Source organism: Agrilus planipennis, unplaced genomic scaffold, assembly GCF_000699045.2.
Source record: "Agrilus planipennis isolate EAB-ADULT unplaced genomic scaffold, Apla_2.0 scaffold40, whole genome shotgun sequence".
NCBI lineage: Eukaryota > Metazoa > Arthropoda > Insecta > Coleoptera > Buprestidae > Agrilus > Agrilus planipennis.
In genome coordinates, this window is record NW_020438938.1 from 681,784 (window position 1) to 708,350 (window position 26,567).

Here is a 26,567-nt window from a genome sequence, read left to right on the forward strand (position 1 = left end):
ATTATAAAAACTTTTTACCGCTCACTGCCGAAGAAGCGCTCGCTTTAATCCTGATTTAGTGGACAGACCATCACGGGACTTGGAAATGAAAAATTAATTCACTTGATTATTATTGTAACGTGGACGCAGTCGGAGAGACTCGATACGGATGGGAAGTATTAAAGTTCAATTGAGAGAAAAAATATATATCTATACGAGATCGAATGCGACGTTTCTCAATTGTAGACAATCTGCAGGATTCTTTAAACATGGCATAAACAGCAAACGGATTAGTTGAGCAACTACTAACGTTCATTATCATCATAAGGTCGTCAGTCCTAAAACTGGTTGGACACGTACCTCCACTCTTTCCTATTCTGCGAACAGTAATCTAATCTAGGTCTACCTCTACCCCTCCTAACTTCCGTATTTTCCTCTAATATGTCTCGGACTAGACCTTCATGCCTGACAAAATGTCCTACCAACCTATCTCGCCTATTTTTTATTAACTTTCATAGAGTCTGCTATTCTTAATAATACCTATTCATTTCTAACCTTCTCTATCCACGGTATCCTCATCACTCGCCGATAATACCACATTTCGAATGCTTCTAACCTTTTCTTTTCCGCATTTCAAATTTCTAAACTAAACCGCTCGCGAGGGTAGAAATGACTTAATTTTATTGAAAGCGGCTCGACCCTGTGCTATCATCTGCTTAATATCCCTACTACTCCTTCCGATTTATCTGACTTCCTAGAAACCTAACATCAGCCACTTCTTCTACTTTTTCATCTCCTATCTTTATATTCGCTCTTTCCCTATTTTTTCCCTTGCATACCAGCATTTTGTTTTACTTTTATTTATTTTCATACAGTACTGTTTTGTCAATACCGCTTCCATTTTATTTAAAGCTATCTCTAACTACTTGCTAGGCTAGATGCTAATACTGCTATATCATCTGCAAATCTAAGCATACTAATATTTTGCCCCTGCATATCTATCCTTACAGTTGTACTGTCTTTAATGATGTTGATCGCGTCTTCGATATATAGATTAAAAAGTAACGGTGGCAGTGTTCATTCCTGTCTGACTCCCCTCCCTACGTTGCAGCCCCATCTCTATAACTGCCCGTTGCTCTTTACACAACCTAAGTATCACTCTCCTACCCTTGTAACTCATCCTTACATTTTTAAGTATATTTAACATCTTGTCTCATTTAAAAGCTTTTTCTAAATTTACAAATCCTATGTACGCACTCTTTCCTCTTCCTATAGCTTTCTCTATTGTTATCCGTAAAGGTAGAATGGCCTCCCGCGTTCATCTATTTCTTCTAAACCCAAATTGATCTTCCCCTAATAATTCTTCCGCCCTTTTTTCCATCCTCCTCTGTAAAACTTTAGTTAAGATTTTTGACGCATGGAACTAACGTTATTGATTAAAAATTAGCTTTGCGATAAGTATTTTCGTATTAATTATTCTAGAATGACTCCAGCGTCCAGGAAATTGGTTTGGCCAAAGTTTTTCAATACATTCTATTCGAGAAATTTGGCAAGGAATTAAATCAGGACACGAGAAATAAATCTTACTGGCAGTAAGAGACATGGAAGATTTCATTTCTCGGATCTTTCTCAATTTAATTTAATTCGACAGTAGGAAACATAAAGTGCAAAAGCCGAGCAGTAATTCGGGGAGTAATAACGTCTCACGGCAGAGCAGGTTTTATGACGTAACACATCCGAAAGCACCCCAATAAAAGACTCATTGTCTCTATTCACTTCACTCCTTCACCTACTAGTCTAAACTATTACTATTGTCCCCTTTTAAAAATAATATTATTGAATACATACAAGCCGTTTCGTATAACACGATGTCCTTAAACAGGATCAAACTATCGGGTTGTTCGGTAAGTCATTTCGTTTTTTCCCGACAGAGGATTTAATTGTATTCTTTTGCACCCAATTTCACATTTAAGCCGTATAATTTTTATATGTTTTGAGAGCTCAAATGATCCGTTTTTGAAGCGCATCATCACTGGGGACGAAAAATGGGTTGTATACAACAACGTCAAACGCAAGAGGTCATGGAGCAAAAAAGATGAACCGGCTCAAACCATTTCCAAAGCCGATATTCACCAAAAAAAGGTGATGCTGTCTGTTTGGTGGGATTTTAAAGGAATCGTTTTTTTTGAGCTTTTACCGGATAACACAACGATTAATTCGGAAGTCTACTGTCATCAGCTGGACAAACTGAATGATGCACTTCAACAGAAAAGGTCAGAACTAATCAACAGGAAAGGTGTAGTGTTTCACCAAGACAACGCGAGACCTCACACAAGTTTGGTCACTCGCCAAAAGCTTTTACAGCTTGAATGGGATACAATGCTACACCCACCATATTCTCCAGACCTGGCACCATCGGATTATTATTTGTTCCGGTCACTCCAAAATTTTTTAGACGGTAAAACCTTCACCTCAAATGAGGAGGTCAAAAACCTCCTCGATCAGTTTTTTGCCAGCAAAGACCAAAAATTTTATGAGCGTGGAATTATGCTACTACCAGAAAGATGGCAAAAGGTGTTGGACCAGAACGGTCAATATATAATTTAATAAAGTATTTGTTTATTATACGAAAACTGTCTTTCATTTCCGCAAAAAAAAAAACGAAATGACTTTCCGAACAACCCTATATTTAAAAAACGGACAATTCACATTCTACCAATTTTATCAAGTAAAAAAACTATTCTACTGCGAACCCCACCACAATTGCACCTATTTACTAAATGTTTATCTACACGCATACAAACAAACAAATACAGACGCACTCTCACTCACCCTTAGCAGAGTCATACACCACGGCCTGAGCGCTTATTTTACCGGAATAGAAATGTCCATTTTTCTGGTAGTTTTTGTAATCTCGCAATGCATCCTCTGAAAGGAAATTTTTCTGTAATTATCAAATTTTTCATCATCATTTATATTTTATTGTATAGGTACTATTATGCCCTCTGTTTCCTTTCAGTAAAATAAGTTCTATGCAAAAAATACATTACGTTAATTTTTTTTCCCAATCCTAGAATTAGTTGCCTAATAAGTACATATTAATAATGTTAACTTCTGTAAGGTAATGAGACATCTTAATTACATGCACATTCGACGCGGTTTTAAATTTGAATAGTATAGGTAACAAGAACACAGGGTCGAATGCCCAGGAACAAAGTACTTATAATTGAATTAATAAGTTATTTGTAATGTGTTACCTATAATTACGTGGACGTAAATGAGACATTTAATACGTATGTAAATGACCTATTGCTTTACATAAAACTAATTTGCCTCCGACTAACTAAACTCACTCATAAACACGTTTAAGTTTTATAAGTTGTTACGCAGGGATTTGTTCGTTAATTTAACTGTTTACGTATAATTATTAACAATTTAATGACGTTGGAGATGAACGGGGCGAAATGCAAGTATTTACGCTCCGATGTGTCTGCTGTGTGTGTCTTGAAATTTTATTACTTGTCATAAATCAATCAAGTTGTCGGGTCGATTTTAATGATTCCAAGCCGTTCAGCTCAAAATGCGCCACCATAATTACACCGCACTGTATTTACATAGTAATGGCCATTTCCACCATTACTTGTGGGAGTACTTCTTCTATGGTGTCTAAAGACCCACAAAACTCAACCGAATTTCTTCGTCGATCGATCAAATAATAATTTCATTAAATAATTAAAACGCTATTTAAATTAAAGCGGATGGCAGTTTGACTTTTCGTACTGTTTTTTGTTTAAATTATTATTACTTCGGTCATCGGGAGAGACAGGAGCGCGAGTATGAGAGATGGAGTAGATGAGCGTCTAGCAACGGCGACAAACTTTTATAATATGCCGGGAAAACTTTGTAGTCGAGAAATTGAATGAGGCGGTTCCCGGGAATCAATCGGCCTGAATTAGGTTTGCTTAGAACTTTTCCCATATTTTAAACTCTAAAGTTGCCGAGGTATTATTTGGGCAACGGCATAATGGCATTTTTGAACCACTTTTCCTGAAGGAGGAAAATCCCCCATCGGCTTAATAACTATGACGGGGACGCAACGCGAGAAAACATAAAATCTACTCTATGTAAGAAATCATCGTAGGGCAGTGTGGTGAACTTTTTATTTATCAGTTAAAAAAGGGGAAAATTTTTGTGGGGTTTTTGTTGAAACGCAGAGTTAAAACACAGGGCAGGGTTGGATTTGGTTGTGAACAAAAAGCTGATGTACGTAAAGGTAAGGATCAAACTTATTTCTTGTTATACTTATTGGCTAGAAGAGAAATAGATAGAGAAAGAGGGTCGCGATTGATTGTAGCGTGTCAGTTATAGTTAATAGTCCAGTCAAATGAGGGAACTGGCTAGAGAAAATAAATGATTGAAACACGGGTCATTTTATCGGGAATTTCGTGAATAACACGAATGTGTAAATGAAAATTATTTGCCCGGCATGGGAGGGGGGGGGAACCAGCAAAAACTATTGCAAATTCGATTATCTCGCGAAATATGAAAGATGGAAAAACGTTTCAATAAAAGTTTTTCACAATGCCATTTTGGAAAAAAAAAGTATTGATAACTTTTTCCATATCTCAACAAAAATTCTGCGCACCTAATGGCAAAGAGATCTCAAAATTCACGGAAATGGCAAAGAGATCTCAAAATTCACGGAAATTTTAAAAAAATTCAATAGTGTCCGACCGAAAGTTCGGTTTCGGTTTCGGTCGAGTTTCGGCAAAAAAAAACGAGTTTCGGTTTAGTTTCGGTTTCGGCGGTAAACCTGCCGAAACTACGACCGAAACCGAAACTGCGTTCGTGAGTTCTCGCGCTCTGCTCGGTCATGTTCGGCGCGTTAAATTCCATCCAAGCGAAGTATAACTATACTTACTCAAATAAACATCCTATTTTAAGTATTTTTAAGGCGCAATTAAATTATTTCCTTAAATGAGGGGTGTTATGTTGATTTTGATTTGATTATCAATAAGTGAAAATGTCAAAGACTGCAGAGCTGTGTGATTTAAAGATAAAAAAATAAAACTGACTAATTATAATAACGTTTTCTTTATTTTTCTCTCAAAACATGATCCTTATAAGGAAGTTTCGGTTTCGGTTTCGGTTTCGGTTTCGGCCGAAACTTAGACCGTTGCCGAAATTCGGTTTCGGTCGTAAAAACCAGTTTCGGTCGGACACTAAAATGCAAAATAATTTTCATTTACAAATTCGTGTTCCTCGCGAAATTTCCGATACAACGACCCGTGTTTCAATCATTTTCTCCATTATAAGGTACTCTTCAGCCATTAGACTGGACTATAAACTTATTTCTTGTTACAGTTATTGGCCAGAAGAGAAATAGATAGAGAAAGAGGGTCGTGGTTGGTTGTAGCGTGTGTGTGTGTCAGTTATAGTTAAGGCGTTGTTGACGTATTGAGATTTCCCGCGTGCAAAAGCTCCGACATGACAACGGGTCTCCCACATGATGGTGCAACCAACGTTCGGTTAATTAGTAAAGTTGTCTTTGTTTGTTGTTTCGACGGTGGACGGTGGAGGAGGAGGTGTGTGTCGCACTAACACATCGCCGCGGCAACCGATAAGAACTCGGAGAGAAGGCGTGACGGGGTAGTGAGCAGACGCAATTTTGCGCTAATTAGCAAAAATTAATACTCGTGACAGCCGCAATCTTGATACGTTATACAGTTACTTTTATTTTTAGCCGGGGACAGAAGCACAAGTGAGTGTGTATAAGTGTACGGTGGTATTTCAGTAGGTATCCAGTGGTACAGTGGACCAACAACAAGCAACTGCTTCGACATACTGGCCAACAATCCACCTTTCAATACAGTTAATTAGGTGACATTGTACCGAAGCCCTAATGGTCTGATACGTATCTGCAAAGACCGCTGAACCAGATACCATCACCTTTCTGTCAGTAGCATTATCATGGGACCTGACGCGATCATGGGCATGGTCGAAACTGAACGGTGAACAATTTTTACATACCTACAGTGCCTAATACTATTGCCAATGCCTATCATTTAAAAAGTGCTCGACAAGAATTAATGTTTCTGTTGATATTTTGCTAAGTGTCAAAAGAAAATTAGTTCTTCAGTGCCCAGGATCCTTTCCTAGTAACGAAATTGAAACATCAATAGAAAATCGTTTTATTTATGTTCATTCTGATTTTAGTTCCAGTCACTGTGAATCTCAAGACGGATCAAAATATCATCCTCACGATTTCTCTGACATATTCCTGGGATTCCCGCACTCAGATAACGTCGCATTTCTGAAGAGACCAATAATAATGGTTTAAAAAACGAATTTACAAAATTTATCCGACCTTACACTGTATACAAATGTAACCAAAGCCAATAAAAAATTGTTGATGAACTTATTGGTCTTTCTCTCTCGTTCTCTAGATCACGTTCTCATCATCGTCGTGATCGTGGTTTTGCGTCTGTCTGATGAGTTGTCAATCTCATCTCGCTGAGCTTGTGAATCCAAAAATCAAGAGGGATCAAATCAGTGTACACAGAATTTCTCTGATATATGTATTTCCGACCGCTTCAACTTTCCCCGATTTATCCCTAAAACGAACATAGCACCCTGACCATCACCATAAAGTCGTAAAAGTTTCTTGAAGAGATCAATAAAACGGTTCAAAAAAGGAATTTCGAAAATATTTGATGTACCTAACCCTTTTCTTGGACCATATAGACCACATATGTAACCAAAGTAAAAAAGGATTGGTGATTGTGAATTGGGACATGTTGGACTTAGTGTTTGTCTCTCTCGTTTTCTAGATCACGTTGTCGTCATCGTGATCGTGGTTTTGCGTCTGTCTGGGTTGTCAGTCTCATCTCGCTGGCTTGTTGTTGTTGTTGTAAAAACGTCCGAGCGGCGGCTGCCAATTCATGTGAGTAATTAAATCAAGTGAAAAAGGCCCCGGCATCAAAGAAAAGTACACAATGTCGCCACAAAGTGTTTAATGGACAATAAACGGGAGATACGGAAGAAGAAAGAGAAGGAAAGAACGTGCGGTTTAGTGTTTTTAAGGTTTTGCGGTTGTCTGTCGTTTAGTGTACGCACGCATTTCGAGAAGGTTTTATTAAAAGAAACAAACGCAGCAATGTACCGAGAGAGAGAGAAAGAGAGTCGAACTGAAATAATACCGTGTAGCGATGAAATTAATCATAAAGCGCCTAGATAAATACACGGCGGCCTGTCTGATGTCTTTGTGGGCCGCGGTTTATAGTCCGTAAAATAGCCCAGTAGCGACCTTTGTTTATTTGGCGCAGGCACACTTATTCCACGGCCACCCGGAAAACAACTGGCTCACGGATGGACCGAATCACTTTCCTAGGTGCAACCAGCAACCAGCTGGATTTTAGTTTTACGAACGCCTTCCATCTATCTTATTCACAATACACAAACTTTGATCGTATCCTTCAAGATTCGCATCGAAAAGTAATAAAAAATACACATTACACTCGCATACAAATTGACACAATCGAAATGTCGCCCTACGAGCTTAAAAGCTGTTCGATGTTTCGCACCATAAAGATAGCGGTATTATAATTATCCTTTGTGGAATTGGTCAAAGGGTTGAAGATTTTCTACAGTTTTCTGAATGTCGTCCTCTATATCTTCACAGGAAGAGAACTCTCAAAGCAATCTTCACATTCTAAAGTACAAGTCTTAAGTCATCGTCCTCTACATCTTCACAGGAGGAAAACTCTCAAAGCAATCTTCAAATTCCAATATACAAGTCTTAAGTCATCGTCCTCTACATCTTAACAGGAGGAAAACTCTCAAAGCAATCTTCAAATTCCAATAAGTCATCGTCCTCTACATCTTAACAGGAGGAAAACTCTCAAAGCAATCTTCACATTTCAATATTCAAGTCTTAAGTCATCGTCCTCTACATCTTCACAGGAGGAAAACTCTTAAAGCAATCTTCTCATTCCAAAGTACAAGGCTTAAGTCATTCTAACATAATTATCCTTTTGCGATTTAATAAGGATGTAAGGATAAGATTTTGCATCTTCACAGAAGGATTCCTAATCCTAAACACTATCAAAAGAGTCCTCGTTAATATTATTCATAGAGAGTAGGCCATAGAAAATGCAATAAGTTTCTCACAGATACCTCTGTCCCATGACCGTTTGTTTAGATGACAATACAAATAATCCTAATGCTTAGATTAGAAGACGTGATTTAGAGAAAAAGTGCTTGATAATGCTTTCACGATCTTATTGTCCGGTCATGCAAATACAAAAATCCGAAGTCTAAGTACCTGTCGTCCAGACCAGATCGGTGTTACGATAACGATCGTTCTGATAAGGTGAAATTAAAGTGAATGAGTATTGAATCAGCCACGGCACCATTTCCGAACCTGTTAATCGAAGTATGATATCTTCTTTCACTCGTTTCTTTCTCTCTCTCTGTCTCATAGATACTACCTACTGTGGCACGAACTACTTTACTTTTCATACAATAATAGCAACCGATGACGAAGCATTTTAAGGGGTTTATCGATTCATAACATCTCCTCCGAACATTTTCGGCTGCTCCTTGTAATCGTGTTCTCTTACAGACTTGGTCGTCGATTTTTTTTTATGTGAGATGATCCTTGGTCAGGACATGCGCCATTTCTCAGTTGATCTGACGAACGAAGGAAAGAGCCTGAGAAATATCTTGATTGAACATTCTCTCTTTTGATGCATGTTCCACCTCGACATACTAATACATATGGATCCACAGATCCAGGTGAACGGTGGCCATGCAATGTGCATGTTACTTCTAGAACGATTTCAAAAAAAGAAACTCTTTTTCAAATTCATTACACTAGTGTCCACGATGCTCTAAGTTCATATTACAAGTTATCCTTATACTCAATGTTTTGCAATCCTTATAGGTATGTGGTCATCGATGATGTAATTGTTAATTTTCGTCGTTGATCAAGACTTCTAATCGTCAACGTTTCGTCCACTCGCGGATACCTACATCCCCAGTTCTTCTTCCCAAAGTAGTCGGTAGAACTAATGAGCCCTGATCAAGGATAACCAGAAAACTCAAAAATTACATTCCATTTTCTTCTCTCTGGAATTTTTTGCAGGAACTAGAATATCTCACCGAGTAATAATATTTCAAATGAGAGGTATGGTGTGATAAAGTTTAATTTTAGGACGTTATCTTATCTAACACGGTCAACTGCGAGGAATGGGGTGAATGAATGGAAGGATGACGATCCCCTACGTTACGAAAGTGCGTTAAATAGGTTTAAAGGAACCCTTTCATCTTTTCGCTCCATTAAAGGATTTGAAAGTCAAAGAAAAACGTTTAGATAACAGCACACGCACCAGCAGAATTAATGAATGATCGACAAAGTAATTTACATATTTATAGGTTTAGTTAATTACCTTTTATAATAGCTCGTGGTGAATGTACTTATATTACAACAGTTAGCATAAGTTCGCGTTTGAATGGGTCGTAAGTGGCAAGGAATTTGTTCTGTTTACGATTTTTGGATAAACAGGAGAAAGATTTTTGAACGGATTTATGCAAAACGTCAATATTTCTAGGCAATTTCGTACAAAAGCTGAAGTAAATTTCGGACATGTTTCCCAAACTATCGCAAACAATCCCGCTCTGTTTCGCTCTTGTTATTGTCTGTCGACACGTATCGGCTCTAAAACTTGTCACTAACCTCAACACGGCACTCGATACCTCTCTTCATATTATACCATTTGAACGCAAGTTTCTGCGGTAATTTATGAATGTCTCGACTTGTTGGCGTTAATTTAACGATCGACTTTATTACTAAATATTTTAGCTCGACCCGCAACCAAACAAAAAACACACCTAATTCAATTCTATTTATTCATTCCATTCCTTTTTTGTCCTTTAATTATAAAATACTGGTATGCAAGGGAAGAAAAAGTAGAGAAAGAACAAATATAAAGATAGGAGACGAAAACTTTTTTTTTTTTTTAGGTATCTAGAAAGTCAGATAAGTCTGGACGAAAAGGAATATTAGGAATATAAAGCAGAGGATAGCATAGGGTCGAGTCGCCTTCAATAAAAAGGAGTCACTTCTATGCTCGCGAACGGTTAATTTAAAAATTCGAAAAAGATTGTTAAAGGTGTATGTTTGGAGCACGGCGCTGTACGGGTGCGAAACATGGATAGTGGGCGCGGCGGAAAAGAAAAGGTTAGGGGTATTAGAAAGAATAGGACAGAGGACTATGTGGAAGTCAATAAGAAATAGGCGAGATTGGTTGGTAGGACACCTTCTCAGGCATGAAGGGATAGTTAGGAACATATATTAGAAGCAGAAATAGGAGCTGAAAGGAGTAGAGGTAAACCTAAATTAGATTACTGTTCGTATAAGGATGTGGGATGTTCTAGTCTCTACAGTCTCCAACCAATCTTAGGACTGACGACCTTACGATGGTGAATTATGATTATGTGAATAGCCCCATGCTTTCTAAACACTCTAACAAAGAATTGAAATTATACCGATTTAGATTTCCAATAGAAGTAACAAAAAAGTCAGTACATGTGATAGTACAGGAACTAAAACTAATAAAAATTAAAATATTAAAAGAAATGCAAAAAATTAGGAAAGACAAGTTACCTAGACGAATTTATTATAATAATTTAAAAATACTTTGTAAATACTTGCTGTACAAATGTGTTACACGTTAACAAAGAATGAAATACATATTCGTCGTTATCTTTTAAGTTAAATTTTATGCGTTTTACGACGACGATAACGGAATATAAAAATGAAGAGTCAAGTTGCATACAATGTCTGTGGAAAATACGCGGGTTTTTAAATTAAAACATGATTACCCAAACGACCAATATTTTTCTTCTACGGCCACAAAGCTTCAAGCGATACCACAAACAACACAAACGCAGTTGTTAATGACGTAGTCACATAAAATGTAATACTGAAGTCATCAACGTTATCAGTGGTGATTACAAATGCATTTGTTTTTGATATCTCAGGCGGTCCAAAGGGGGAGGGGGGGATTTACCTCCCAACAGCTCTATTATGACTTATGGACTACTTCAATACTGTGAAAATTTTCTGGCTCAAGTTTGCATCTGGAATGATTTGCTTCTACTGATAAAAAAATATACTTGACCGATTAGAAAATTTTTAAACGGTTTTACATTGACAAAGATAGCTTAATGATGATGTGAAATAGACGGATTTCCTTGATGTCGGTTTCTTTGAGCGTTTATACTATGAATGTATGTATAATAAATCATAAGTCAGTAACAATTATCGTAAAATAATTTTATTAGAGAAAAATCCGACGACAACAACAACAACGACAAAGAAAGTTGCCCAAGAGAACATACTGACGTTGCATTAAACGAAACGACGATAGGTCAATAGGTTATCTAAAAGGGGCTTTAACCCGTGCCATGTGAAATGATTGAAATTGATTGTCACTGTATGTAGTTTTTTTATCTTACGTGACCAATTCACCTCACACTCGACCTTACCATTTATTAAATAATTTACAACCTATTATTTATACAACACTATCAGCAGGTGGAATTGAATAAGACTGTCCAATAATTTGAATGGGTGAAATTAACCAACGACAGCTGGACGTTGCACAGCTCTTTCTTTTCACAACCATCAACTCGAAATAACCAGATGTTAGATACGTTAGTAGTTTGGCTAGCAATCCTCATTGGACTTTGGCCCATAGCGTTGTCCTAGGTGTGTTAGAATATTTTTATGGAACATCGATTGAATTCATTTCGAGCCTTAGCCTAGTCATAATTATTGCGTCGTCCTATTTTTCCTATGGGGAGGCAGATTTTCAATAGCTGTAAGTTTATATTAGGTCTAATTTGCCTGGTTTCTATTTTAAAACTTTTTTCCGATATCGTGATTCGTAAGAGACTATCCTAGAGGGGGCAATGAGTTTGTTAAAGGGGGGGGGGATGTAATCTAAACCTATGGGTAAGGGCAAGTCCGGTCTAGGTGGGAGGACGCTGGTTCGATTCCGAATCCGTCTGCCTTGATCCAAGTTTTTCTGTGGTTTCTTTGGATCACATAGGCAAATGTTGGGGCAGTAATATTCTACAGATAATCTTTCATTCTGTTCTGTCTTCATGTTTCTCACCCGAACTACCACCCACTCATTCCCACGATTCCTGAAAGGAGGTTGAAGAGGGCTTTCCGCCCTACTTTCCGGAGTAGTCCGGCATTAGCGTTTTAAGTTTTAAAAGTTTTTTTAAGCCCGTTTTTTCCGATGTATATCGATGGGTTACTTGGCGGTAGATCACCAAAAACTGTCCCGTTGGAACGGCAAGGTAATGGATAGTAACAAACATCGTCTTAGCACGTTATATTCATTTCGATGAGCTATTGACTATATGTACCTGATAATTTTTAGGTACTCTTCTACCTAATTATTCTGAGCTACTTAGATACATAACTTACATATCATGTTTATAAAGAATTAACAGAAGATAATGATAGTAGCAGATGTGTAAATTATAATGGTTGTATTATGGACGGCGTTACTGATATACAAAAGAATAGTGAATTGGCATTCTAACTTTAAACAACATGCATAGAGGAGAGTACACTAACGTAAGTTAAGTACGCACACATAAATAGATTAAGTGTGTGCGTTGTACGCCTCGTGAAGTACAATTGTAAAACACGAAGCAAAGGGTGGAATTGGAATTGTTCGGTCACGAGAAATTAAGTTGAATGCAGCTAATTTCGCTCGCGGCATATGTAATAGATGAATACATCGTAATGAGCATACAATGGGCCCCATTCTGTTATTCTGGAGGCTACGGTTATGGGGCCTTCGTGCACCTTCGTGCAAACAATACTTTTACAACCACTATCCAAGTAAGTATTAATAACGCGTTCAGAAAATACTCACTGCAACATCTACAGTGCGTACAGTATTTGTTGGTAAGATCTGGTCTCAACAGTCGCCGCAGTTTGCCGCAGGGAGCGCTTCGCTTTATTATTTAAAGACGGTAGGTACGTATGCAAAGTAAGTTTGCGACACAAAATGCATTTTATATTTATAAAACGTGAATAATATGGAAAAGAATGCAAACTTTCCCCGCTGTCTGTTAGTTGACTTGCGACGTTACGATGAGATGATCGTTTGTGTCATTTCTTTGTAGGGGATTAGGGCTCACGACCGCGTTGTGTAAGTAATAAAAGAACCCCATTGGCATCGTTTCAAATTTTACGGCAACTTAAACTCCTCGCGAATAGTACTGGAAAGATAATAATAACAGTAAACATTTTACCGCCGAGTTGGCGAAATCGTGGAAGAAGCAACAGTGGCAGAATACAGGGACGTCTCCATTGATATCAAATCGGTAGGTATCCGAAAAGGATTCGAATAATAAATACATAATATGGAAATTCTGTTGTCACATTTACGAACAATTTTTAAACAAGTGTTACCACAAAAAATCAGTTGTTACACTTTTTATTCGACAACGTCGACAGTATCGATTTTATTTTACACTTTTGTGTCTCAATACGTCCTCGTATATTGCAGGAGTATATAAGAAAGAAAAATGTTTCCCGGTCGTTCGCAATCTCGACTATGGCACAGTTAACAAGGAAGAGGCCTCCTCCTGCTTCTGCCTATTCGCTTCTTATTGCTTCCGCCTCGTCAAACTTCGTTCCAATATTTCCGCGAGCTCCATCAAGCTTAAAATAATCTTATGGAAGAAGAGACGACGGCGAACGGCGCGGCGGTGCGACGTGGCGTCGACGTATGCGACAACGACGACGACGACGCTCGATGGGAAGGCGTCACTACCACCACATCGGAATGATATAAAATTCGCTAACGTTTTGCATTTACATTTTTGTTCGTTCACGTATGAATAAGAAAAACATTTTTGTGCAGCAAAAGACAAGGACTTCGTTAGTAATAAGCAGAATTGGTCTTGGTTTTCAATCTTGGGCTCTCACAACTATCGACACGAAAAAAAAAACATCTTGATGGTTCATTCTCGCCAGCCACTAATGCTGGTGGACAGGTGGTCTCTCCGGACTACGCCAGAAAGCCATCTTCAGCCTCCTTTCAGAAATCGTGGGAATGGGTGGGTGGTGGTTCGGGTGAGAAAGATGAGACGGACACAATGAAGACAGAAGAGAACGAAATATTATCTGTGAAATATTACTGCCCCAGCATTTGCCTAAGTAATCCAAAGACACCACAGAAAAACTTGGACCAGGGCAAACGGACCCAGAATCGAACCGGCGTCCTTCAGAAGTCTTAAGCAAAGGTCTAAATCTCTAAGCCATGCAGCTCGCTCTATCGACACCAAAGACTGATACAGTCTTGGACTTCCTTGCTCATCATCAGATTTCGTGCTTCTCAAACACAATAAATAAGAAATTTGCGACAAATTATATGAACCGAGTTAGCTACGGTTTATTAATTAGTTTAGCTTGCGATTGCTATACCACGACAATTATAATTATCTTTGAAATTTTTCGAGGTTTGACAAATTATAATAATAATAATAATAGAAACATCATCGCAACGTTTGAATTCGTTTGACAAACTAAAAATAACGGATGATGTCGAAGTAATGAGAAATAATCGATAGATAATAAGAATGGATTTCCGAGAAGGGGTCACTTGCGAGAAGCCGCACTTTTGACCTCCGTTAGCCTGACCCACAGGCCATTTCTTATCGAACGAAAACACTTTTTAAAACGTCTAACGAAGAATTATTACCATAAACAAATTCGATTGTCCACTGTAAGTTTATACTTTATATTATTTGTTTGTGTAGAATCTTTCGACTCTTTTTACGCCATAAATCAAACGGGAAAATGATATCATGACGCGCCGTATTCAATTAGATGCTACTAAGTGTGTCAATTGTCTGTAATTGTTGCTTTGATAACAATGAAGCGACCGTTTTAAACGAAAACGTAAGTGTGCGACAGATATTGTTTATGCGAACATTAACGGCCTAATAAATCAACCGCGCATACTTCACATTTCACTTGAACCGACTCCATTTTATTAATATCGCAACTAAGTATAAATTTATCAACACGGAAACAGAACAAAAACTCAACTGTATCAAAGCAAATCATTTCTACGAAGAAAAACGGAATTTTTATAAAATTAACCCACTCCTTTTAATTATAATAACGGAAACTGGGTTAATTAAGAACACCTATGAAGATAAAAAATAGATATAATTCTAAATGTCCACCTATTTTTATTTTATTAGCTATTACCAATTCTGTTTAGTGTATTTTAAATTTACGCACGCGGTAATAATTTAAAATGGATATTATTATGTTCAGGTGGTATTCGTTGCATTTCCGACGTTTCGTTCACGAGTTGCGAGCATCTCTGGCAATTTTCTTGTCAGTACATAAAAGACGGTTTTATGGCATGTCGTCATCTGGCAACGGTCGTTTTTCCCATCACAGCCACGCATGCACGGGACTCGAGCTCGGGCTCTGTGAATCTTTCGTGCCCGTTATTATAACAAACCGCAAACGGGTGAAACCACCGCAAGGAGGGTAGTTATAAAACCAGTCACTTGCGGTTTACATAAATCAAACATAACCGAGAACGATTTGTTTATTTGAACTGTTCACAAAGTATTTTGACTTAGTCATTACGATACTGCGCTCACTACTATCCACCCTTTCTTCGCCCGACAACCCCAAAAGGAGATTTGTGTGTACAGATAACAGAGAGAAAAATAGAAACGAACACACAACACACATACTACGGGCATATAAACATACAAACAAAACATACTTTTTATTCAAGAAGCACGTGACGGTGGATGTGGATGTATGTTTGTACGTGTTTTCGTTGTTTACGTGTGTGCGTGAGCGTAGGGTGGGACACCCCATCTCGATTGGGGTTGAATTACTTAAAGCGTTTTAGAACCGACGCAGCCACTAGTCTATGAAATTTTAATGGGAAAGCGATAAAGAAAATTGCTGACAAAACGGGCCCTATCGAAGTGCTTGTTTTTTCCATTTACAAACGCTTTTACACCAGGAGTTTTGGCTTTGTCCAGTATCCTGATGGATGTGTTGCAGTAACAGACCTGAGAATTAGAAACAGTAGAAGAACAGATTAGATTAGATTAGTTAAAGATGTATGTTGTTCTAGTTTTCGAGAAATCTAAAGATTGGCTCAGTATAGAAAGAAGTGTTGCAACTTCAATTTGTAGTGGAATTGTTTAAAGAAAAAAACCAAGTGGCAAAACTACTAACAGTTTAATTCTTGTTAAAAGGTGTACAAAAAAGAACTTACATGGGTCGAGTTGAGTGTTGAGTATTAGTTACATACTAGTCAAAAAACTAACTAACTATCATTCTTTCGAAAATGTTTTTTATAATAAAGTTTGGTTCTGCTTCATAAAAATATTGGTAATGCATCGATTAAAATAAATGGTTTAGGAGAACTGTTTCATATAACAGTATGGTTTCGCTATGCAAAACGTTATTGGTCATACATTGATTAATATGAATGTTGCATAGACAATTAATGAGATAAACGATATTACAAACGCAATACAGGCTAAAAGTTAATACACATACAGAGCGTTGAAAATACATATAAGCAGGGTGGAACCTAACAGAAGTGGAAGAACGTGACCAACAAGTCTTGGTGGTGAAGACCTTATATGATTATGATTATGATTAAAATGATGACAGATATTGGCAGGACAAATAATATCTATGTACGTAAACAAAGGACAAATCTAGCGGATTCTGCAGGATGTCAGCATCTCCTCCATTTGTGATGGAAGCAAGTTGGAGAGATTTTTTATTGAGAATTGCAACTGCTCGGTAGTCGGTCGATGTTGTGGTCTTTATTTATACGGGAATATTTGTCTGCATGCGATGAATGTATCGCGATAGCTGATGACTGAGTATTAGTCAGGATGATAAAATGCTGCGTGTTGTTGTCGAAGCTCTACACATTCAGATTTGCCAACTAGATAGCGAGGGGGTTAAGGTGACGGAGCATCGGGTACAGGAAAACAGGCAGGCAGGCAGTTGATGCAAACTGTCGCGTTGCGTACAGATATTTACTTACTTCATAGTGGAAGAAGAGATGAAGAAGAAGAAGAAGTAGAAGAAGAACAAGAAAAGAGCAAAGTTGCCTGAAGCCACTAATGACAGTTTATGAGCCAGACGTCGGAACGGTCGATTTCAACCCACGCAAACAAGCCGTTTACAATACTCTTTCGGGTTTTAAATTATGCGAAAAGGCCATGTTACTTCAATGACCGTTTTTATATTACCACACCACGCGAAAGAAAATGGTTTTTGATAAATTGCCGTTATTACACTTAATGGCCGATTTTAGATCTACCGAACTACCAACCGATGTATGGTGTACGGCGGCTCGATCCGTTCATTACCCATTCGCTCCAATTGCTTTATAAATTCGTTACTTTGCACGTTCTAATGTCAACAAATGAATTCGGATTTTCTATCACAAACACAAAATAGATGCTGCTTTAAGTCAAGTTAAAGCCGGCTAGCTAAAACCTAAGTTATTATTATATATAGATCCAATACTTTTTTAAATTTTACAGTAATTCGTAATAAAATTTTAGCAAGAATAGTAAGAAAATTCCAACACATCCAGTCTATGACCACCTACGGTGAACAGTTTCATTTATTTATTAAATATTTTAATCCAATTCTAGAATATCTCATCATCAGTTATCCCTGCTTCACAGGATTGCGTTCATTAAAATTCTACCATCATTTGAACTGGTGCTGTTCTCATTCTGGACTGCATCCAGCATCGGAGATGGAAGAATCTCTGAAGAAGTTCGCCACTCGTGCTAGCGAAACTTTAGGAAGCAACTCCAACACACGACGTCATTTGTTTAGCATACTTTATTGTGATGAATGTGAAGGAAATAAAAATCGTAATATTTCTGTACGAAATAATTGTTCTTTTACATTACATTCATACAGGAATTATCAGATGTTTTATCCGATTTTCGGATCAAATTTACATACGTCTAAATTCTTCAAGGCCGTCGCGATCGGGGCGTAATTTTATACGTTTCGCTCGCTATCGCGTTGTGGTAAAGTCGCGACGCGAGCGATAAGGTAACAGTGGCAACGGCGTCGCCGTCGCGTCGTAACGGAATAGCGGCTACGGAACCGAACTCGGAGATCTTAATTAGCAATATCGCGGTCCCTGATGACGAACTTCTGTGAAACAAAGGTCGTATCTTTAGACACGTCCAATATCTTAATTAAACTTGCCAATTTATTCCCTCTGCATTGTCGCCTTCTCCATCAGTCTCGCTCTCTCTCTCTCTCTCTTTCTCTCTCTATCTTACCAACTCCTAAAGAGAAACAATCTCATATTGCGTTAGAATAGCCACCATACCACGGCGAACCAACTCATCTTACTGATATCTTTTGTTAAATTACGCAATTTAAAAAGTTCGCCACGCGAAATGAATAAGGGAATAATAACTAACGAACGTCGGGGCGGCGGTCGCGACGCTGCCCACGGACGGCGTCGCCGAAAACGAACCGATGGATGTGCCGTCGCGTCGTCGAAGTCATTTGTTTTTATCAGTCGTCCCCGAGGATCGAGGCAAAAGAGCTGATTTAAAAAAGAATGAACCTCTTAAGGGTTGTTTTAGAGGGGGGCGATAGATTTTAATACTGCAACAGATAAGGACGTGAAAAGAATACGATGTCTGTTGGAGGTGATGCTGCTTCCCTAAAATGAATCCTCAAAAAAATGTTTTACGCTATAAAATTACGGTAATATTATTGAGAAATTATTATCGACGTACTTTGTATGAACCTATATACAAATTAATGACAAGAAAATATGATATAGGCTACGCTTGAGAATTATTGATTTATGACCGCCTGCAAAAATGCGTGTGAACGTAAGTTACAACTAACTCTATATACTGCATAACAAACAGTAATAGAAATATGAAGATTGGAAAAACTTTGGCGGTTGTTGTAGAACAAACAGAATAGCTCAAAACCCCAACGCCAAAACACGACACTGTAGTTGTCCGAAGCACTTTTCGGTAACAAAGTTACCTTCTTCAGGGACTGAAGTAAACTAAACCTAAATGAGAACTAATCCTAATTTATACTGATAGTTGTTAAGGTTCAGTGAACATGACCCGAAGCCAACAAGGTAGATGTTCAATGGACCTTAACATCATCATCATAAACGTAATTAAACTAAACTAAATAGCGGAGATCCAGGGATGGGACCGTTGTCATTGTTAAGAACAATTTGTTTATTTTTATAAATGTATAAACTTTCAAAACTGTTTAGTAAACGATTATTCCTAACTTCTTTAACTAACTTAAGGTTATTAATATTAATATTATGTCCATCAGTAAGAATATGTTGGGCAACACTAGATTTTTCTTCTCTACCAAACCTAGCATGAGCTAGATGTTCTTTAAATCTGGTTTTGATTGAACGTCTAGTTTGTCCAATATATTTTTTACTACAGTCATTACAACTAATTTCATATATCCCCGACTTTTCTAAGAATGGAATTTTATCCTTAGGGTTACCAAGGAGAGTTTGAATGGAGTTGCCATTTGAACTGTAAGCAATCCGTAAACCAAGTTTTCGAAAAATACCCTCGAGTCCGCGAGTAAATCTTGGCTCGTATGGCATAGTAATAAACTTGGTTTTATTAGCATCTGTTTGAAAAGTCGTAGATCTTGAAATAAAATTCCTAAATTTTATCTTATTAATTAATTTATCAATAATGTTACAATTGTAACCATTGTCTTTTGCAATTTTCTTAATTGTACAGAGTTCCTTATGATATCTATGACAACTACAGTGTCGTGTTTTGGCGTTGGGGTTTTGAGCTATTCTGTTTGTTCTAAAACAGTAATAGGACAGAATACGTGCCCTATTATGTCGTTGACGAAATGGTCCACAATAATAATGTTTTGTACCATGGCTGTTTCCAACTTATCCGGTCGAGACATTAATTTCTAGAAAAAAGATTGCCGTAACCTTTTTCCGAATAAATAAATGTTTGATTGACCAAGTAACCTTTGTGGCATCATTTATTCAAACGTCTATCAGTTTCTTTTTAAAAGAGCGAGAATGTGAACAGACGAAATACCATCACATCGCAAAAAAGCCATTAATTTAAGAAATTCTCGTCGATAAATATAAAACGAACGGACGGACGGACGCATACGTTATCGGGGAGTCAATAAGTCCCCCAGAAAGCGAAAACAAAACATGCAAATGACGATGGCGATCTCTTACTTACGTACGTGGGTTGATTAATCAGTATAAAAAACGCACAATAGACAGGCAGACGTACGCCTAATAATAACGTGGAAAATAATGCTACTACCATAGTAGGTACGTACAACACAACTGTTTCACACACCAGACAACATAATGAATTAAAATTCAGTCACGTGATCTTGTCATCAGCCGAATGAAAAAACATTGTCGTTGATCATTAGACTCATTTCCCTTGCACCAACACCAATACACCACACATACACCATACCTTCGCATACGGGCCATTTGTCACCCGTTGCAAATCGACATTTTTATTTATTATAAATTCATAGACGTCATTTAAAGTTTGATCAGGCACAACATGACTTATTGAAGTTCAGCTTTATTTTGATTTGTAGTAAGTAAAGGCGACGAGACGAGGTAACTGATTCATCAAATTATATGTATATTAATATTGTTACTAAAATTTTCGTGGAAAGTCATTTCGTTTTTTCCCGACAGAGGATTTAATTGTATTCTTTTGCACCCAACTTCACATTTAAGCCGTATAATTTTTATATGCTTTGAGAGCTCATATAGCAAGGCTTGTGTGTGAAAAATTCCAATTAATTCTACGCAGTAGTTTTTGGTCGGTGCCCTTTTAAATATGGAGAGCGATAAGCAGCATTTTCGACATATCTTACTGTTTTACTACAGAAAGGGTAAAAATGCTGTTCAAGCCAGAAAGAAATTGACTGATGTGTATGGAGAAGCTGTGTTGACAGTACGCCAGTGCCAGAACTGGTTCGCTAAATTTCGATCCGGCAATTTTGATGTCGAAGATGCACCACGTTCGCGAAGGCCGGTTGAAACTGATAAAGACGCGATAAAAGACATTAGTTGATGTGAACCGGCGAATAACAACACGTGAGATCGGATTGAGGTTAAATTTAGCAAATTCAACAGTTTATGAGCACTTGAAAGGCCTGGGATTATCCTCGAAGCTCGATGTATGGGTTCCCCATGTTCTCACAGAGAGAAATCTGTGTCGCCGCATTGACGTCTGCGATTCGCTTCTCAAACGTCACGAAAATGATCCGTTTTTGAAGCGCATCATCACTGGGGACGAAAAATGGGTTGTATACAACAACGTCAAACGCAAGAGGTCATGGAGCAAAAAAGATGAACCGGCTCAAACCATTTCCAAAGCCGATATTCACCAAAAAAAGGTGATTTTTGGTGGGATTTTAAAGGAATCGTTTTTTATGAGCCTTTACTGGATAACACAACGATTAATTCGGAAGTCTACTGTCATCAGCTGGACAAACTGAATGATGCACTTCAACAGAAAAGGTCAGAAACGTGTAGTGTTTCACCAAGACAACGCGAGACCTCACACAAGTTGGGTCACTCGCCAAAAGCTTTTACAGCTTGAATGGGATACAATGCTACACCCACCATATTCTCCAGACCTGGCGCCATCGGATTATTATTTGTTCCGGTCACTCGAAAATTTTTTAGACGGTAAAACCTTCACCTCAAATGAGGAGGTCAAAAACCTCCTCGATCAGTTTTTTGCCAGCAAAGACCAAAAATTTTATGAGCGTGGAATTATGCTACTACCAGAAAGATGGCAAAAGGTGTTGGACCAGAACGGTCAATATATAATTTAATAAAGTACTTGTTTATTATATGAAAACTGTCTTTCATTTCCACAAAAAAAAACGAACAACCCTATAATTTAATGGTTGGTAAGAATACACTGATCTCCCCGATAATAATTGTAGATTCCATCTGTTTAAATGTAGTCAAATGTTGAGCAGAATTCGTGGCGTTTGTTGTCATTGATAATTGGGTGTATATGGAATTTCAAACCGAGCGGCATGGCCTAGAGGTTTAGACCATTGCTTAGCATTCTAGAGGACGCCGGTTCGATTCCGGGTCCGTCTGCCTTGGTCCAAGTTTTTTTGTGGTTTCCTTGGATCACTTAGGCAAATGCTGAGGCAGTAATATTCCACAGATAATATTTCAATCTCTTCTGTCTTCATTTCGTCCGTCTCATCTTTCTCACCTGAACCACCACCCACCCATTCCTACGATTCCTGAAGAGGGTCTTCCGCCCTACCTTCCGGCGTAGTCCGGAGGGACTGCCCGCCAACCAGCTTTACTAGCCGATGGGAATGAAACACCTAAAAGTTTTTTTTTATGGAATCTCTCAATAACATGACTGTAGGTATCTGGGCTATCCCATTGCTATTTCTACGATATTAATATTTGGATTCTGTTACTTTAGGAATAATTTTTATTACCACTGTAAAGCGTTTACTTAGATGTTAGATCATTTTTTTCTGATGGGCTATTTATGAAAAAATGTCACGCTACATTCCTTGTTTGAACAACACTTGTCAGACGGACGTTGAAACGTTTAGCTTTCACTTATCAACGGTACTGGGACAGCTTCCTTTGCGGTAGTTCGAGGGCCCTCCACATGGAGAGCCCTTCACACCGACGTATCGTATCATCGATTGCTATTCCTCCCTTTTATACGTACGTACCTACGTATATATGCGACCGAAAATCAGCAGCCTAGTTGTCTGGACATCGAAAATTGCCACGACCAAACAATTTTGAAACATTTGTATTTCGTACTTGGAACTTCGACCTAATTCTCATTCCTACAGAAATTAAGCCACCAAGCTGAGAATTTTCGTATCCGTCCATTGAAGCTGTGAAAATGGGGCAGATGACAACGAAAGCTCCCATGTAATAGGTAGGTGCATGGTTGTTATGCCCGGTCGAGCGAGTATCTGCCGATGACGGACGGTGATGTTTGATATTTTGCATTTCAAATGGCCCGGGGGTCCGCCGCCCCTCTTTGTCGCCTCTTTTTTTTTGCGCGCCTTTCATACGTGCGGATGACAAAGCGCTATTGTCTGGTACGATGCGTGTCCGTTGTGATGGAAAACGACGTTAAACTGTGACGCCGCGACGTCGCACGGTCACGGACGACGACGCTTCCTCTCCCACCGAACCCTATTATTCAAAATTCCATCCGGCAGCAGCGATACAGTTCAAAATTGAAATTTAAAATAAAAAACAGCACCCGCCTCCTGATTCACATGGACTCTTTCCTACTTAATAAATAAAAATGAAACAGAGAATAGCGCAGGATCGGGAAAACACTCGGTTAATTTAGAAATTGAAAAGTGTCGATAAGAAATTCAAATAAATAGTTTCTGGTGGTGTACATAAGTCGATGATGGGAGCACGGAGCTGTAAATTTTCTACCCCTCCGCCCCTGTCTCATCCTCATTTTCCATTTGATGTGGGCAATCGGATTCGAACACCGATGAAAAGCGTTATGTAGTGTGCGCGCCTCTTTCGATGCATCAAGACGATAACGCTAATGGCAAATCGATAATTGTTCATTTACTTTTACACGATATTACAAATTCCCATTAGCATTGCGTTATACGTTTCCGTGATGATAGAGCAGCGCCGTTAACGCGTTCTTTTATATAAATTTTTAACGGCCCCATGCACGAGAGCAATTAACAGAATTGACGCCACCGTCGTCGTCGTCCTCCGTCGTATAAAATATTGTACGTGTGTGTACGTACGTACCTAGTCTGTACGGGGCATCGAATAAAGACCGTTTTTATACGATACTTTTGTGAGTGAGTGTGTGTGTGCGCGCGCGAATATACGATGTGGTCGACTAAGACCGTAAATTAGGACCTTGTTGTGGCTATGAATGATCGAACGCTAATTTTTGTATACACGTGAATGAGAAGGCTGTAAACAAAAATGAGTGCAATAAAACTTTTGTAACACTAACATGTACGTATACGGGATACGATAATACCAACATGTTCGGTAGTCGATTGAGTGCAATAAACATTTCGGGTCCGCAACAATCCTGACGGTCTTATTAACCTCATCAACTGGCCAAATCCATGGGCGGCTGCAGAACCGTAGAACTCCTCAAGATTGAAGCGTTATTTGCTTTTAAAGACGTCCACTGCAATTCGTTACGGAAACAAGCGATAGATAAATCAAAGACCTATGCTGTTACTGCCTACAGTAAAAGTTCCTTATTCACGGTTTCCTCATTCGCGTTTTCATTATTCGCAGGCGAAAAAATTGCAACCCAGTTCCTGTATTCGCGGTTAAAAATTTCATTATTCGCGGTTGCAATCGGTAAGCAGAAAAGGATTCGGTGTCATCTATTAAGGGGATTGACCGCAATAGACCGCTCGTGCCTACTGTGAATTTCTCCGAAAACATGAGTTTCTATTCTAAACATTGTAATTTAAGGCTGCGAGATAAATATCTAATTTTTTGTATGGTAACAGACAAAGGTTCACACTAACTCGGTACGTTTTTGGTTTTCAATAATATGGTCATTAAAAGCTTTTACAAGTGCTTAAAGTTGATGCTTCTTGTAGGACACGTATTTTCAATAGAAATTAAAAAATTAAGAAATGTGCTTCGATAAGCTTTAGAACAAAGCTTTATCTATCTTACTATAAAATTTCAAACCTCTGTTCTAAATATTAAACTCATGATATCTAGAACCGATAAGAATGTTTTAACTCTATGGCGCGTGTACCACAAGCCTTAATGTATCAGCATCTTTTGAGTACTACTGGCTCGTGCCGAGGCGACTTTTATAAAAGATGTAACCCAGAGGACTAATTTCAAAATTCAAAACAAGAAAAAATCATTAAATTTTTTAAACTCTTGCCTGAAGCTGATTATAACGATTAATTTTAATTGCGAATTTATTGATTTTATTTCGATACATACTTATTGGTTTTATTTTGGAACCTTAGAACGTATCCCGTATGATTCCATACTAATTACCATTCCTTATCCACGGTTTCTGTATTCGCGGCATATTTATGGAACGTATACCCCGCGAATAAAGAGTTTTTACTGTATTACAAAAGTTCGATTTAGTTGGGGATACCGGGGGGGAACATTTGTTGCAGTTACAAATTGAGTTCATGTCGAACCGTTTCGGGAAGCGAAATGATTCGGTGCGGCGAACGATCACAGACGTCGTCTCTGCGTCCTGCGGCCTTTGTTCCGGAGGTCCTTATCAGTTCCCCAAGAAGGCGGAGGAGTTGCAAGGAATTAGAACTGAGGTGTCCGACCGACTATCCGCTTGTTCCTTCCCGTGAACAACAAACGTCTTAAGTCGTGGCAACTTCTATACCGTTGTCGGTTAATTAAACTCCGAACCGTATCTGATCGCATCAAGAACGGGAAGCGACGGACAAGAAGCTATCACTTTAATCAGCTACGTGTCTATATGTATGTGTGTATATATGGAGGATGCAGTGGCGGCTCGTGATGAAACGAAGCGGGTGTTAGTTCGGCAAATGTTAATTCGTCGCTGTTTGATGTGAAAGGGCATCGGTTGGTAAATAAATCGCACCAATGAGCTGCGTCGAAGGCAGCTCACTAATCCGTCTATATGCACTGCTTTAGGAGTGTAGAGGGAAACCTCGCATTTTAATAATATAAAGAGTCGAAATGTGGTTAAAATACGTTAAATTATTTATTAATACATTTTAGTCGCAAAATACATCAATATCTGTTTTTGGCAGTTCTGCATCTCTGCAGCACTACAGATACATATACCAGCCACCCCTGCTTGTATATAAGTTGTGTTCATACACAATCTACCTTTTTTTCTCTTTCAGCTTCCCATTCTCATTGTACGTATTACTGCATCAGCAGATTTGTCTGCAATGAACCGATACCAACGCTGTCTGAGGAAATGAGATCAGCTAAAGGGCGTCACAAATGTTCCTGATAACGCATTTTGACTTATTGCCATTCTTAAATTTCCCATTAGCCGAAAAAAAATACAAATTAAAACACATTAACCCCAAAAAATATCCTCATGCGTAATAAATGAAACTACTTCTTAGAAATATTATTTCCTGTCTGCGATTATTTCATAATAAATTTGATTTGGTCTAAATTCTAAAATAACAGGAAACGGCGTCGTGATTTGGAAAGGTGATGGTGCACAACGTATCTTCTCAATAAATGACACAAAAAAACAACGGTTTCACATTACGTAAACCGTTTGACCCGTCGACAATGAAGAGATACAGTATTTGATTATCTTATCTTTTAAATGTACCAGTTACTCGAAATTTTAATTGGGGTGATTTTGGGCTAATTTGTCTCTGCTGTTCGAACGACAAGATAACAGGGACCATTATCGCATTTCCCACTAAAATGTCGCCATTAGAA

At 38.3% G+C, this 26,567-nt stretch overlaps 1 protein-coding gene across 9 annotated transcripts in view; it reads right to left on the reverse strand.

Annotated features, from left to right (window-relative positions):
• Positions 1–26,567, reverse strand: part of LOC108740886 (homeobox protein homothorax) — a 286,672-nt gene that overhangs the window by 118,640 nt on the left and 141,465 nt on the right. For 5 of the 9 annotated variants that reach the window (XM_025974404.1, XM_025974402.1, XM_025974403.1 and 2 more), the window contains exon 8: positions 2,812–2,907. The exons of 3 other annotated variants lie outside the window; for them this stretch is intronic. In XM_025974404.1, the coding sequence (XP_025830189.1) occupies positions 2,812–2,907 (96 nt within the window). The remainder of the gene's footprint in view (positions 1–2,811; positions 2,908–26,567) is intronic. One more of the 9 variants, XM_025974405.1, reaches the window with a different exon arrangement.